Consider the following 14,999-nt stretch of genomic DNA (forward strand, 5'->3'; position numbering starts at 1 on the left):
TCCTCCAGTGAAAAAAGTCAGTCTCCTGTTGTCTCTCACATCAAAATCCACACACATATCTGTTTAGAGCTATTTCGGCTTGTAAACAGTGATTGATCTGTGCAGATTTCTCTCTTGATTTAGACCAGGCCGCTTTTACACTGGATGAAGCGTTATTATGGATTATGGACTCGTATTTTAGTCAAAAAAATTATGTATATTAATATTATAATATTAATTATGAATTTGTTTCTTGCAAACACGCAGCTTTTGGCTTCTCAAGATGTTAACTGATTGACTAGAGTGGATTACTTGTGATGTTTTTATCATCTATTTGGACTTTCATTCTGACGGCACCCATTCACATCTATTGATGAGCAAGTGAAGGAATGCTACATTTCTCCAAATCTGATGAAGAAACAAACTCATCTACATTTTTTAGTTTGTTTCTTCATCAGATTTGGAGAAATGTAGCATTAAATCACTCTGCAGTGAATGGGTGCCGTCACAATGAGTCCAAACAGCTGATAGAAACACCCAAATAATCCACAAGTAATCCAAAGCACTCCAGTCCATCAGTTAACATCTTAAGACAAAAGCTACATGTTTGTAAGAAACAAATCCATCATTAAAACATTTTAACTTTAAACCATTGCTTCCGGCTAAAACATGAGCCCATAACCCATAATAAAGCTTCCTCGAGTGAAAAAAGTCCATCTCCAGTTGTCTCTCACATCAAAATCCAAACACATATTTGTTAAGAGCTGTTTTAGCTTGTAAACAGTGCTTGATCTGTGAAGATTTCTCTCTTGATTCAGACTAGACCGCTTTTACACTGGAGGAAGCGTTATTATGGACTCTTATTTTAGTCAAATTAGTCTCATTTCAGTTGTTTCTTGCAAACAAGCATTTTTTGGCTTTCCAAGACATTAACTGATGGACTGGAGTGGTGTGCATTACTTGTGGATTATCATGACGTTTTTATTAGATGTTTGGACTCTTATTCTGACGGCACCCATTCACATCCATTGGTGAGCAAGTGATGGAATGACACACTGCTCCAAAACTGATAAAGAACAAACTAATCTACATCTTAGATGGCCAGAGGGGGAGTAAATGTTCAACAAATGTTTATTTTTGGGTGAACTGTTCTATCTATGAAATCAAAATGCACTTTTCTAACGTTGTTTTGTCCTAATGTACTCATATTTTAGTTAAATACGTCTTAATGATGGGTTTATTTTTTTTTACAAACACATAGCTTTTGTCTTCTCAAGATGTTAACTGATGAACTGGATTACTTGTGGATTACTATGATAGATTCTTCAGCTGTTTGGATTCTCATTCTGACGGCACCCATTCACATCCGCTGCTGAGCAAGTGATGGAACGCTACATTTCTTTAAATTTGATGAAGAAACAAACTCATCTACATCTTGGATGGCCTTAGGGGAGTACATGTTCAACTGTTCCTTTAAATATCTATGTAATCAAAATGCACTTTTCTAATGCGGTTTTGTCCTAATTTTTAACGTTTAACTTGTAAAATGGAATGGATATATGTTCATAAATGGGTAGTGAACAACAACTTATTAAGAGACAAAAAAAGACCAGAGACACAAGTTGTCCACAATAAACAACTGTCATAGGATGTATTTTTTGTTCCAAATGGCAAATCATTGAGAAAAGCACGGGCAAAGAGTGATAAATACGGAGTGTACAGCCTTTTTCTGCCTTTTTTCAGTCTTTTGCACAAACGCATGTATTCACAACAACAGCACTCGCCGACTCACACATTTATTTCGATTTAGTTACACAACGATCGCTTCTTTACTCCGTCAAACGTAATACTGAGCACTGAATCGTTCAAAGGCAAAAGGAGAAGGTGACGTTACAAAGTTTCATTTCAAAAGAATATTTACAACCAATGAATGTCATTATGCACACCTTAGAAACCGTACTATTGTGCCAAATCTCTGGACAATAACTGTTTTATGTACAAAAAGGGCAAAAACGGAGGGACGCGCCGCTCCTCTTTTTCAGCCCCAGTCTCTCGGACGGTTTCCCATAATCCACCGTGAATGTTAATGTCCCTAGACTCGACAAGGCATTTCAGTCCGTCGGTTTAACTGGATTAGTCCGATACGAGGTGAAAGAGCGTCATATGAAATACTCTTTTTGGTTATCACTGATAATGCTCTGTGAGTTTGGATCCGTGTTAAAGGGCGTTTCGGGACTGTCGTCTGTTTTTCCCGCTTTGGGCTCTTGGGTCTGAAAGGTTTCTTTCCGCCGGTACAGGAATCGAGCCATCACAGCCAGCGCGGCCAGACTCACAAATATCACGACGGCAATGACACCTGAAAAACAGCACAGCCACACAGCAGGAAAAAAATGAGGAGACTCTGGACGGCAGATCTAGACGCTAGGACTGCATTTCTACATTCATGGATAATGAAACATGCAATGGACATGGTTGACTAACTATTGAAAAAAATAAACTCATTTGTATTAAAAATGGTTATGTATTAGATTATAAAATGTATTAACTAATATGTATTCATCAAATAAATTATTTGTCACGAAAACTGAAGGAATTCAAATATGATATTATTAAATGATGATAATTCAAGCACTGGGAAAAGCAATAAATCAGGGTTATTGAAAGAAATAATATTGAGAATAAATAACTGAATATAGTCTATTTACATTATTTATTAATTATAGTATACATTTTAATACAAATATATACAATGAATATGTAGTAAAGTTAAAAAGTTATAAAGGAATATCTATATCTATAGTTCATAATTCAACATTTGATGTAAGCACTGTAAAAAAAGAGAAAAAGGGGAAATAAAATAACTAAAATATAATAAATGTAATTTATATATTGTATTTTACAAAATAAGAAACATTAAAAAATATTAAAATGCATACAAATGAATACAAAAAAATACAATACAAATTAATTACATTATTAAAAATTAAATCAGTTGTAATGAAAAGTAGGAATCCCATATGGTTTATTATGGTGCTAATTGGTTTTAGGCAGCAAAAAAAAAAAAAAACCTAAATAAAACTAAAAACAATCAAATGTGCGGACATTAATAATGTATGTATGTTATATATATATTATATAAAATGTATTAAAATTAAAAAAATGTATAATTTGTAATGAAATTAAATAAAAAATTAACTGATAGCTTTGGTGAACTCTTTTATATATATATGTAAGGGATAATCAACGGTTTGCCGTGCATTAAAGGATTTTAAATGCACGACGTGGAGGCTAATAACCGCCCGACGGGAAGCGGAGGGTGGTTGCCTCCGCGAAGTGCATTTTAAATCCTTTAATGCACGGCAAGCCGTTGATTATCCCGCTTATTCCATGGTCATTTGCTAAGTTATAGACAAGTTAAAACTAGTATTGCTCTTTGCAGCGCAAAATTTGACGAATGGGTAAATAAGACGGTTATTTTCGTCAGTTATGACACGCAGCTCTAGCATTCTGCCCGCTTCAAATCAGACACAGAGATGAAATAGTCCGGTAAGATCACATTTATTTGAATGCATTATAGCATTTGTTTCAGTAAATTATCGATCGACCGAGAGAAGGCGAGAGAGAGATGACAGTTGTGTGTGTATGTGTGTGTGTGTATGTGTGTGTGTGTATGTGTGTGTGTGTGTGTGTGTGTGTGTGTGTGTGTGTGTGTGTGTGTGTGCGTTACGTTACCTGCCTGCATGCTGTGCGTCTCTCTACAAACAACGAATTCATTCAAAAACAGCAGTTTTACCACTTCGTTGCGGAGGAATATAATGTAGCGATCTAGTATCTAGGCTATTTTAATAAGAATCACGGGCAAGAGCTGACAAGAAGTTTATGTATGTGCGCAGCACAAAGCGATCTCCAACCTCTCTCTCTCTCTCTCTCTCTCTCTCTCTCTCTCTCTCTCTATCTGTGTGTGCGTTTACGTGCATCAATTAAAGCAGCGCATTAATATAGAACGGTGATTAAACTGACTTGGAACTACCTGTGCATTAAACGGTTTTACTGCATACCTGCCAGCCAATCAGAATCCAGTATCCAGACAATCCATGGAATAAATATATATATATATATATATATATATATATATATATAATATTTTACGGTAATAATTCAAAACTTGTTTTAGGCAGCAAAAAATAAAAAATAAAATAAAAAATTAAGGGGTGAAATTATTAATGTAGAAATATTTTCTATAGACATACAAACCGAAAGAATTTCATATCTTTGGTGTACAGTGCTAATTCAGCTTTGGATAAATGTTGTAGAAAAAAAAAGTAATAAAATGAAGTTTGATTAAATGGTATAAAGCATTTAAGAGTAATAATCTAAATTGGTCATTTAGTGGTTGGTGACTTACAGACGTGGCTTTTAGTGCCACAAAATGTGTTCAACTTCAGCTGCAGGACACTCAGAGGCGTTTCTGAAGGTTGAAGCCAGATCCCACGCCGACGTCAAGCCACAATCAATCGTAATTTAGACGCCATTAAGGCCATTTATTTTGAGCTGTTAAATACAGACTATCAATAAGGGCCAGAAAGTTGGCAAAAACCCCAGCGACTGGCGCTCTGATGCTCTGATGCTCTGGTTACGGCATTAGACGTGTTGTGAATGCCTCTTCGTCTCAATTCTACTCGCTGTCAGAGTGAAACGCCTCGAAAATGTTTCTCTCCTTTGTGGCCGGTTAAGCATGGCACATTTAATTATAAAGGCTAAAAGAAATGTCTAATTGAAGCGCCAAAATAAATCTCAACTCAATTTAATGCCACATTACGGTGGCTGTGAAAAGGACAAAGTGTGTTGGGGATTGCAGCAGAAGCCGTTTAATCAGCAAATAATTTCTTTAAATGTTTAATTAGTTTTGGGGGCCTTTGTTAATTTCATTCTATTTACCGATAGCTTTGGAGAACTCTTTATATTCGGTCAATGTGAACGCAGACGTTAATCAGTCATTACTGAGGGCCGCCGGAGGTTTTCTGATTAGTTTTATAGAGTCTTTTAAATGCACACCTAGACTGAAGTTCACTTTGCATGACAAATCATCCCACGCCTTTGTCGTTAAGTGCAAGTTCGAGCTCACAAAATGCTAATTGTCTCTCAAAATGTCTTTCCAAACCTGTAGAACTTTCTTTCTTTCTGTTGAATGTTAAAGATGATGTTTAGCACAATGCTGACGCTCTTTTTAAATGCATTTGTAGAAACACATTTTCACCAAGAAGTTATAGTAAATTGTGACACATTCATTTTGTTCAGAATACTTGTTTTAAAATACTGTATTATTAATTATTATGATTATTATAACTTATTTTATTCCATAAATAACCTTAGAAGACCTATGGACTACAATGCAAAATATTATTGCAATTTTTACTGTAAAAGACTGTAAAAATGCTTTGGTGAAAACCAGTTAAGTGGTTACCAGTAAGTTTCCTTACAAGTGATTATCATTTTAACATTCATTTTTAATATAATTTTACAGGAAAATACTGTAAAATTTTAAATTTTTGGAAGTGAAACAGCACAACTTTAATTATAATTTACAGTAAACAAAAAGACTCAAATAGTATTTTATTATAAAACATACTCCAGTAATTTGTTGTTTTTAAAAACGCCATTATTATAATTATTATTAATTATTTAATTCAGTTTAAGACCAATGGACTACAATGCAATTTTTTAAAAATAATTTTGACAGTAAAACACTGTAAAAATGCTACAGTAAAAACCTGTTAATTGGTTAACAGTACGTTTCTGTACAATATATATCGCGAATATCATTTCAACATTAATTTTGGCATTTTTTATATAATTTTACAGAAAAATACTGTTTTTGAAAGTGGAAACTTGTATTACAATTTACAGTCAAAAAATAAAAAGACTCAAATAGTATTTTCTTATAAAACATACAGTAATTTTTTGTTTTTAAAAACGTCATTATTAATTATTATAATTATAAATTATTTAATTCAGTGCATTACCTTAGAAGATTTATGAACTACAATGCAATTTTTTTTGTAATTTTGACGGTAAAACACTGTAAAAATGCTACAGTAAAAACCTGTCAGTTGAATAACAGTAAATTTCTGTACAGTATATATTGTGAATATCATTTCAACATTCATTTTGGCATTTTTAATATAATTTTACAGAAAAATACTGTAGAATTTACCGTTTTTGAAGTGAAAATGAACAACTCATATTGTAAAAAAAGTAAAAAGACTCAAATAGTATTTTCTTGTAAAACATACTTGAGTAATTTGTTGATTTATAAACTTTATTATAAATTATTATAAATGATCTAATTCAGTGTATGACCTTAGACTAATAGACTACAATGCAAAAAAAGAAAAGAAAAAAAAAAAGAAAAAAAAAACCCAAATGGTAATTTCGACAGTAAAAGCCTGTAAAAATGCTACAGTAAAACCTGTTAATTGGTTACCGGTATGTTTCCATACAATATATATAATAAATATTTCAACATTTATTTTGGCATTTTTTATATAATTTTACAGAAAAATGCTGTAAAATGTACAGTTTTTGAAGTGAAAAAGAACAACTTATATTATAATTTATAGTAAAAAAAAAATAAAAAGACTCAAATTGTATTTTCTGAAAAAACATACTCTAGTAATTTTTTGTTTTTAAAAAAGTATTATTACAATCATTTAATTAAATGTATGAACTTAGAAGACTTATATACTACAATGCAAAAGATTACTGTAATTTTGACAGTAAAATACTGTAAAAATGCAATTGCAAAAAACTGTTAACTGTTAACAGTTTCTTTACAAAATATACAGTAAATATCATTTTAACATTCATTTAGGCATTTTTAATATAATTTTACAGAAAAAAAACACGAAAATTTAGTTTTTGGAAGTGAAAAATTATTATTCACAGTAAAAAAAAAAAAAAAAGTAAAAAGACTCAAATAGTATTTTCTTGTTAAATACACTTAAGTAATTTGTTATTTTTAAAAACTTCATTATTAATATTATCATTATTATAAATCATTTTATTAAGTGCATGACCTTAGAATACTTAAGGACTACAATGCAAAATAAATACTACAATACAAAAAAAAAAAAAAAAAAAAAAAAATCCTACAATATATGTAGTAAATATCATTTTAACATGATTTTAAATTTGGCATTTTTAATATTTTACAGAAAAAAAATTACATTTAGTTTTTGGAAGTGAAAGAGAATAAGTCATATTATAATTTACAGTAAAAAAGTAATTTGACATTCCCAGAATTATACGTGACCCAAAAGATTTGATCTATTTTCATTTAAGTTATGCATTTTCTTCATTTTTTGTTATCATTTATATATATATATATATATATATATATTCACACACACACATACATATATATATATATATATATGTATATGTATGTGTGTGTGTATATATATAATATATATATATATATATATATATATATACATACACACACACACATATATATGTGTATGTATGTGTGTGTGTGTGTGTGTGTGTGTGCATATATATACACACACACACACACACACACATATATATATATATATATATATATATATGTATGTGTGTATGTGTGTGTGTGTGTGTGTGTGTGTGTGTGTGTGTGTGTGTGTGTGTGTGTGTGTGTGTGTATATATATTTAAGGTTTTATGTTGCATCTTACAGTATGTTAACTAAATAATAATGTTTGACAATAAAAATGACAACCTGTTGTCAGTATATTATAAAGGTATAAAACACATTTTAATTCCTCAGTAGGTTCATATATTGACATTATATAAGTTTATGACAAATATTTAGTTTTTTGGTAAACTTAAAATGACACACATTTTTTGCTGTAAAAAAAAAAATCACTTTTATGCTGCATTTTTGAAACTTACTGCAAGCAAAGTACATAAGGTCAAAAAGTTTGGAAATTGTGTAAATTGTTCATTTAAGGGATTCCTAGAGCAAAACGAAGTAAACATTAGCTGAAAGCAGCAAATAATATTGAGTGAAATGAAAACAGATGAGGAATGGAGTATTTCTCTAATGCACCATAACATCCATTTACCTCCGATCAAAGCTGAGTCGCTGTTGATAGCATTGACTATGGGCTCACCCGTACCTACTGTACCCACATGATCTACAGCAGAGAAGAGAGATGACAGACAGACAGACAGACAGACAGACAGATCATCAGCAGGATTGAAGCGCTTATCGCTCTCCAGTCGCGGCTCATTGAATACGCCGGCGCTCGATGAAGGAGCGATGCAGCACAAACGCAGAGGCAATCCAGAAATGATTATGCAAATGAAGGTCTTTCTCACGCAGATTAATACAGTGATCAGCCATTACGATCATTATTGCTCTAATTTAATTAGCACTGCGGATGGATTCAGTGAGCCGGCGACCAAAGTTTGCTGAAATTCGACTTTCAGGAGGAATCTGGCCAGAAACACTGAAAGAAGTTTGGAAAACAAAGTCTAAAGAAAATCTAGGAGACTTGAAAGGTATTCATTCAAGCATCTAGACACTTATGCAAAGAAAATATATTTTCTTATTTATAAACAGTCTTTTTTTTATTAGAGAGATTAAAGCTATTAACCAAACCAACCAGCTATGGGGAAAACCACTTTTGAGAAATCAATTTTGATGAAAATACTGAAATTTGGACAAAAAAGATATACATAAGGCTTTAATGAGGGAACGAACTACAATCCTGTGAAGCACTGTAAATGACTTAAATTATAAGTGGAGTTAAAGATTCTGTGGTTTTTCAGCATTTTTGTGTATTTTAACTCTTTTCCAACAATGACTGCATGATTTTGACATCCATCTTTTCACACTGAGGACCTCGCAATATGCAACTATTACAGAAGGTTTAAACACTCACTGATGCTCCAGAAAGAACACGATGCATTAAGCTAGGGGGTGAAAACTTTTGGAATTGAAAGGAAATTATGTTTAGGCAAAAATAAGATAATTGTACACATCTTCATTCTGTTCAAAAGTTTTCACCCCCAGCTTTTAAAGGTCCCATATTGTACACATTTCTGGAGGTTTATTTTAGTTGTTGATGTCCTTAAGAATATATATTTGCGGTATAAGTGCCAAAATCCATCTCGGTCCTTTTTTAGGAGTTCTGTCAAAAACAGGTCGATTTTGGCCCATCTAATTAATATTCATGAGCCTCTCTTCTGATTGGCCTGTTGTTTTCTGAGTGACTCACAGCCCGGCCAATCACAGGTAACTACGGTCATGTATCATTGTAGCCGAACCCAGAGCCATAGAGAGAGCCTAGCTTGCTGATACTCAACAGGATATTTCAGAATGATCATTAATGTTTTTTCTTTTTCAAACACCGAATGCAGTAAGCTACATAACTGTTGCTTTAGTAAAGCCCCTTTTCACAACGCGCGCTGATTCTGGAAAATTACGGGAGCGAGCGCTGTGTGAACAAAAGCCAGAACCATAAAGGCAGTGTTGTAGTGATGATTCACGTTACCCTGCGACTCTTCACGACGAAAAAATACGTGCAAAGTGGAATGAAGCAGCGATCAGACAGAGCCAGCTCCTCACTATCAGCGCTGAAGCACAGTTTGTTCAGGTTAGTTTCAGTTTAGTGAAACGTACGCGTCGCATTACATCTCACATCCAAACGTCACATGTCTTTATGGGTTGTGTGTAAAGCACGCACAGATTCCGGAAAACAACTGTGAATAAACCAAATTAAACAACTCCGGAACAAATCATGGGAAACATTATCCGTGTATTTACCGGAATCGCTGTGTGAAAGAGGCTGAAGTTGACGTGCCAGTGGTCTCTTATATTCACGTTGTTCTGAAGCCTGTGCAATGATGTAGTTTCGACATCTATCGACTGAACAGGGTTTTCGCGATTAGTTTCCGTGTTGTTGTTGCTTAGCAATATTATGGACACGATATTGTCTGGGTTTGACAAATGGAGGGTGGGACGTGGTTGGTGCTCGGGGTGGTGACTGAAGCAGGACTGAGTAGATCGGACGTCACATCTGTACGGAAGTCACAGCGGCTCGTGAAAAGAAACAGCTACTTTAAGCAGGCTGTGTGCAGTTTACTGTGGATTGACTGTTTTGAAACTCATATGGTAGTTACATAACCCCTAGACCTCAGTTATCATGAAAAAAGCCAGGAAATTTCGATTTTGACAATATGGGACCTTTAAAGGGGTCATTCGATGCAAAACTCACTTTTACATGTTTTTTGAACATTAATGTGTGTTGGCAGTTTGTGTACACAACCACCCTACAATGATAAAAATCCACCCAGTGTTTTTTTTTTTTTTTTTTTTAATCTTTAAAAGTAATATCTCCTTTTTAAAATCAGGTCATTCTCAGCTTCTTGTCAGTGTGATGTAACACAGACAGAGGCCCCTCCCACAATAGTTGATTGACATGAGCGCCTTACCGAGCTGAAACAGTCCGACTCTGATTACCACTGTGTGACTCAGGTGCAGAGGAAGACAAGAGAAGACAAGAATCTGAGCATCTGAAGATGCAGAGGATTAACGTTACTTTCGTTTTTGAAAGGAAAGCACCGATCCCGATCTACATATTTGTCAATGTTTGTGTGAATCATTATTGATGCAGCTTCATCCACAGCAGAAGTGAGTATAAAGGTTTTTTATACATCTTTGCAAATTGCCTTTTTTAAATAATGTGCTAGTTAGCAAGTTTTGCAGCTAACCGCGGTTAAATTTAACTAAAGTAAACATTACGGTTCGTCATCCCACAGCAGAGAGGGACGGGGTGAGCAGAGATCATTAGCATTTAAAGGAATTTGCAACAGAATAGAGTGTTTTTACACTACCATTAAGTAATTTTAACCAAAGTATGTTATAGATTTCTCATTAAGACCCTAAAGAATCATATCAACTTTTGGAAAATTGGCATCCGATGACCCCTTTAATGCATTGTGTTTCCTTCTGGAGCATCAGTGAGCGTTTGAACTTTCTGTAATAGTTGGATATGAGTCCGTCAGTTGTCCTCAGTGTGAAAAGATGGATCTCAAAATCATACAGCCATTGTTAGAAAAGGATTTAAACATGAAACATGCTGAAAAACCAAAGAATCTGTGGGACCTAAAGGAACAGCAGGCAGTTTAACTGTTCAGAACAAACAAGGGACTCATGATCAACTATCCCTAAATAACAACAAAAAACAAAACAAACAAAAAAAAAAAACAGCTGTGGATCATTCAGGTAACAACACATTATTAAAAATCAAGGGGATGCAAACTTTTGAACAGGGTCACTTTTATAAATTCAACTATTTTCTCTTGTGAACTATTTCATGTGAAATATCTTATTCAGGTCAGTACTAAAAAAACAACATGCATTTTGTATGATCACAATTATTTTGGTAAAAAAAAATTAACATTTTGCAAATTCTGCAAACTAAACTTTTGACTTCAACTGTATGTATTTAATATGTACTAATATTTTAGTAGTTTGACAGCATAGGAAATGCATTTGCAGTGCTTCAATGGAGTGATTGTCACTAAAAAGTTATTTTGGCATGATTTGCTCGTTTCCATTCTCTGATTGGTGGAGATTTCTCTGCAGAATAATGGCTAGTGTAGTTTCTCACCAGAAATTCCACTGTCAAACACAATTAAAAACATTAGATAAAATAATGCGTAATGATGGCTTCAATAAAAGCATATACCATTGACTAACAACCTCCTAGCTCACAGCCAGTCTGTTTTTAAAGGTTTGTAAGTTTAAAAAAAAAAAAGATTTTTACTTCAAGAACCTGACTTTTGCACCCTTATTTATATCAGCAATGTGCGAGATTGCTGGTTCATTAGCCGCTGTAGGGAAATAACGAGAAGAATAACAAAATAAACAGTAAAACTGTTTGCACTACAAACCAGTGTGTTCATAATTAAGATCAATCATTAAAAGAACGGTAAGATACACCAGTTTGCAATATCGAGCAGAAAAACAAGCTGTTTTGTACAGCTAAAAATATCTGGAAGTGGATGACATCTGAAGCCAGAGACAATAAATGTACAAATGGCCTTGCCCACTCTTATAGGTAAAATAAGGTGGATAACTAAACCAGTGAAGGAAGTGTGCATCAGTTTTGATGGCGGTACCTGTGAGTGAATGAGTGGTCTCAGCGGCGTAGGGGTTGGACGGTAAAGACGAGCCACAGCTGGATTCGGTCAGCGGTCCGGTGACTATGACAGGACTGGTGTCTGGATACAGCAGAGCCGCCTTCAGCGGAGAGATGGAGTTAAACTGGACCACAGACAAACAGCCGGTGAAGCCCAGAGGGTTCAGACGGACGACGTCTGGATCCACTTCACCTGATTCTACAAACAAGAAGAAAAACATTTGAGTACTCTTAACAATATATTCTCTAAAACTGAGCGAATGGAGACTTCTATGCCTCTCAGATGCACCTCTTCGGATAGAGTTTCAGAAGAGATCTCAATATTTTCAGCTGGGCACAGACGCACCAAGACACTAAAGTCTGCAATTAATGTTTAAGTCATTAAAACAATATTTGGCCAAGATGCAACTATTTGAAAATCTGCAATCTGAGGGTGCAAAAAATCTAAATATTAGGAAAATTATCTTTTAAGTTGTCCAAATTAAGTTCTTAGCAATGCATATTACCAATCCAAAATTAAGTTTTGATATATTTCCAGCAGGACATTTACAGAAATGTAAACCTAATGAATGCTTTTGGTTGAGTTTCCTGCTTCTCAGATGTTTCTCCTAAGAAAAATATCCCAAAGATCTCACATGTGTCCTCTAGACTTTCAAAAGATATCTCAGTATCTCAAACAAAGCTGAAATACCAAAGATAGCAAAGTCTTCGATATTAAGTCATTAAATGTAGATTCAATGGAAAATCTTTGATATCTCCTGCCTCTTAGATGCTATTCCTAGCAAAAACCTCAACAATCTCATGTGTGAGTTTCAGAAGAGATCTCGATGTTTCAAACTGGCCTCAGATTTATCAAGATAGTATAATCTGCTATATAAAGTCACAGATTACTAAAATATCTCAATGGTTTTCCTGGATAACAATTAAATGTAAACCTAATGAAAGCTTTTGGTTTATTCTTCAGATAGAGTTTCAGAAGAGATCTCAATATTTTCAGCTGGGCTCAGACGCACCAAGACACTAAAGTCTGCAATTAATGTTTAAGTCTTCTGTTTCTCAGATGTTTTTCCTGAGATCACATGAAAGCTGAATAAATAAGCTTTCCATTGGTGTATGGTTTGTTAGGATAGGACAATATTTGGTCGAGATGCAACTATTTGAAAATCTGGAATCTGAGGGTGCAAAAAAAATCTAAATATTAGGAAAATTATCTTTTAAGTTGTCCAAATTAAGTTCTTAGCAATGCATATTATCAATCCAAAATTAAGTTTTGATATATTTCCAGCAGGACATTTACAGAAATGTAAACCTAATGAATGCTTTTGGTTGAGTTTCCTGCTTCTCAGATGTTTCTCCTAAGAAAAATATCCCAAAGATCTCACATGTGACATCTTTCAAAAGATATCTCAGTATCTCAAACAAAGCTGAAATACCAAAGATATCAAAGTCTTCGATATTAAGTCATTAAATGTAGATTCAATGGAAAATCTTTGATGTCTCCTGCCTCTTAGATGCTATTCCTAGCAAAAACCTCAATCTCATGTGTGAGTTTCAGAAGAGATCTCAATGTTTCAAACTGGCCTCAGATTTATCAAGATAGTATAATCTGCTATATAAAGTCACAGATTACTAAAATATCTCAATGGTTTTCCTGGATAACAATTAAATGTAAACCTAATGAAAGCTTTTGGTTTATTCTTCAGATAGAGTTTCAGAAGAGATCTCAATATTTTCAGCTGGGCTCAGACGCACCAAGACACTAAAGTCTGCAATTAATGTTTAAGTCTTCTGTTTCTCAGATGTTTTTCCTGAGATCACATGAAAGCTGAATAAATAAGCTTTCCATTGGTGTATGGTTTGTTAGGATAGGACAATATTTGGTCGAGATGCAACTATTTGAAAATCTGGAATCTGAGGGTGCAAAAAAAATCTAAATATTAGGAAAATGATCTTTTAAATTGTCCAAATTAAGTTCTTAGCAATGCATATTACCAATCCAAAATTAAGTTTTGATATATTTCCAGCAGGACATTTACAGAAATGTAAACCTAATGAATGCTTTTGGTTGAGTTTCCTGCTTCTCAGATGTTTCTCCTAAGAAAAATATCCCAAAGATCTCACATGTGACATCTTTCAAAAGATATCTCAGTATCTCAAACAAAGCTGAAATACCAAAGATAGCAAAGTCTTCGATATTAAGTCATTAAATGTAGATTCAGTGGAACATTTTTGATGTTTCCTGCCTCTTAGATGCTATTCCTGGCAAAAACCTGAACAAAGTGTCACAATCTCATGATCTCTGCAATCAGAAGTCAAACATTTCCCATTTATCTGAAACAAGCTTAACCGACACATAATGTGAGAACTCCATTAAGCTTAGAAAAGCAACTTTTGAGCAATGTTAATATTCCTCACAGCATGAGTTCTCACACCCTCAGTAACGACATGCGAGTCTAATTTTAAATGAACACGGACAGTGGCGACTGAACACAAAACCATGCAATCTAGCTTTTGTACCAAGCATCTCGAGCGAAAAACCACAAACTGCATTTTATTCCACAGCAACGGCGGTGAACTGAACACATCAAGCCTGATGAAAGTGCTTTTATTCAGACACTGAGCGGCTCAATGGCCCATGGGAAAACAAAACATGACGTGGTTGACATTTCTTATTCAACATCAAGATTTTAGGTCTGTTATTTGGTACAAAATGTAAAAAGTTGATACAGTAGCTTTTCAGCTTGTGCTTCACATGTATTTTTGCTGTCAAATCTTTCTGATTTTTTATCAAGTAAACGTCAGGATATCTGTAACTGTAATATTTTTAGAT

The 14,999-nt window shown here is 34.0% G+C and overlaps 1 protein-coding gene across 1 annotated transcript in view; it reads right to left on the minus strand.

The window, feature by feature from the left end:
• Positions 1–1,496: 1,496 nt before the first annotated feature.
• cntnap3 (contactin associated protein family member 3) overlaps positions 1,497–14,999 on the minus strand; it is a 206,658-nt gene continuing 193,155 nt past the window's right edge. The window contains exons 17-19 of the mRNA XM_073830213.1: positions 12,150–12,368; positions 8,084–8,155; positions 1,497–2,335 (exon numbers count right to left, since the gene is read on the minus strand). Coding sequence (XP_073686314.1) covers positions 2,139–2,335; positions 8,084–8,155; positions 12,150–12,368 — 488 coding nt within the window. The 3' untranslated portion in view covers positions 1,497–2,138. The remainder of the gene's footprint in view (positions 2,336–8,083; positions 8,156–12,149; positions 12,369–14,999) is intronic.

This window comes from Garra rufa, chromosome 23 (genome assembly GCF_049309525.1).
Source record: "Garra rufa chromosome 23, GarRuf1.0, whole genome shotgun sequence".
Lineage (NCBI taxonomy): Eukaryota > Metazoa > Chordata > Actinopteri > Cypriniformes > Cyprinidae > Garra > Garra rufa.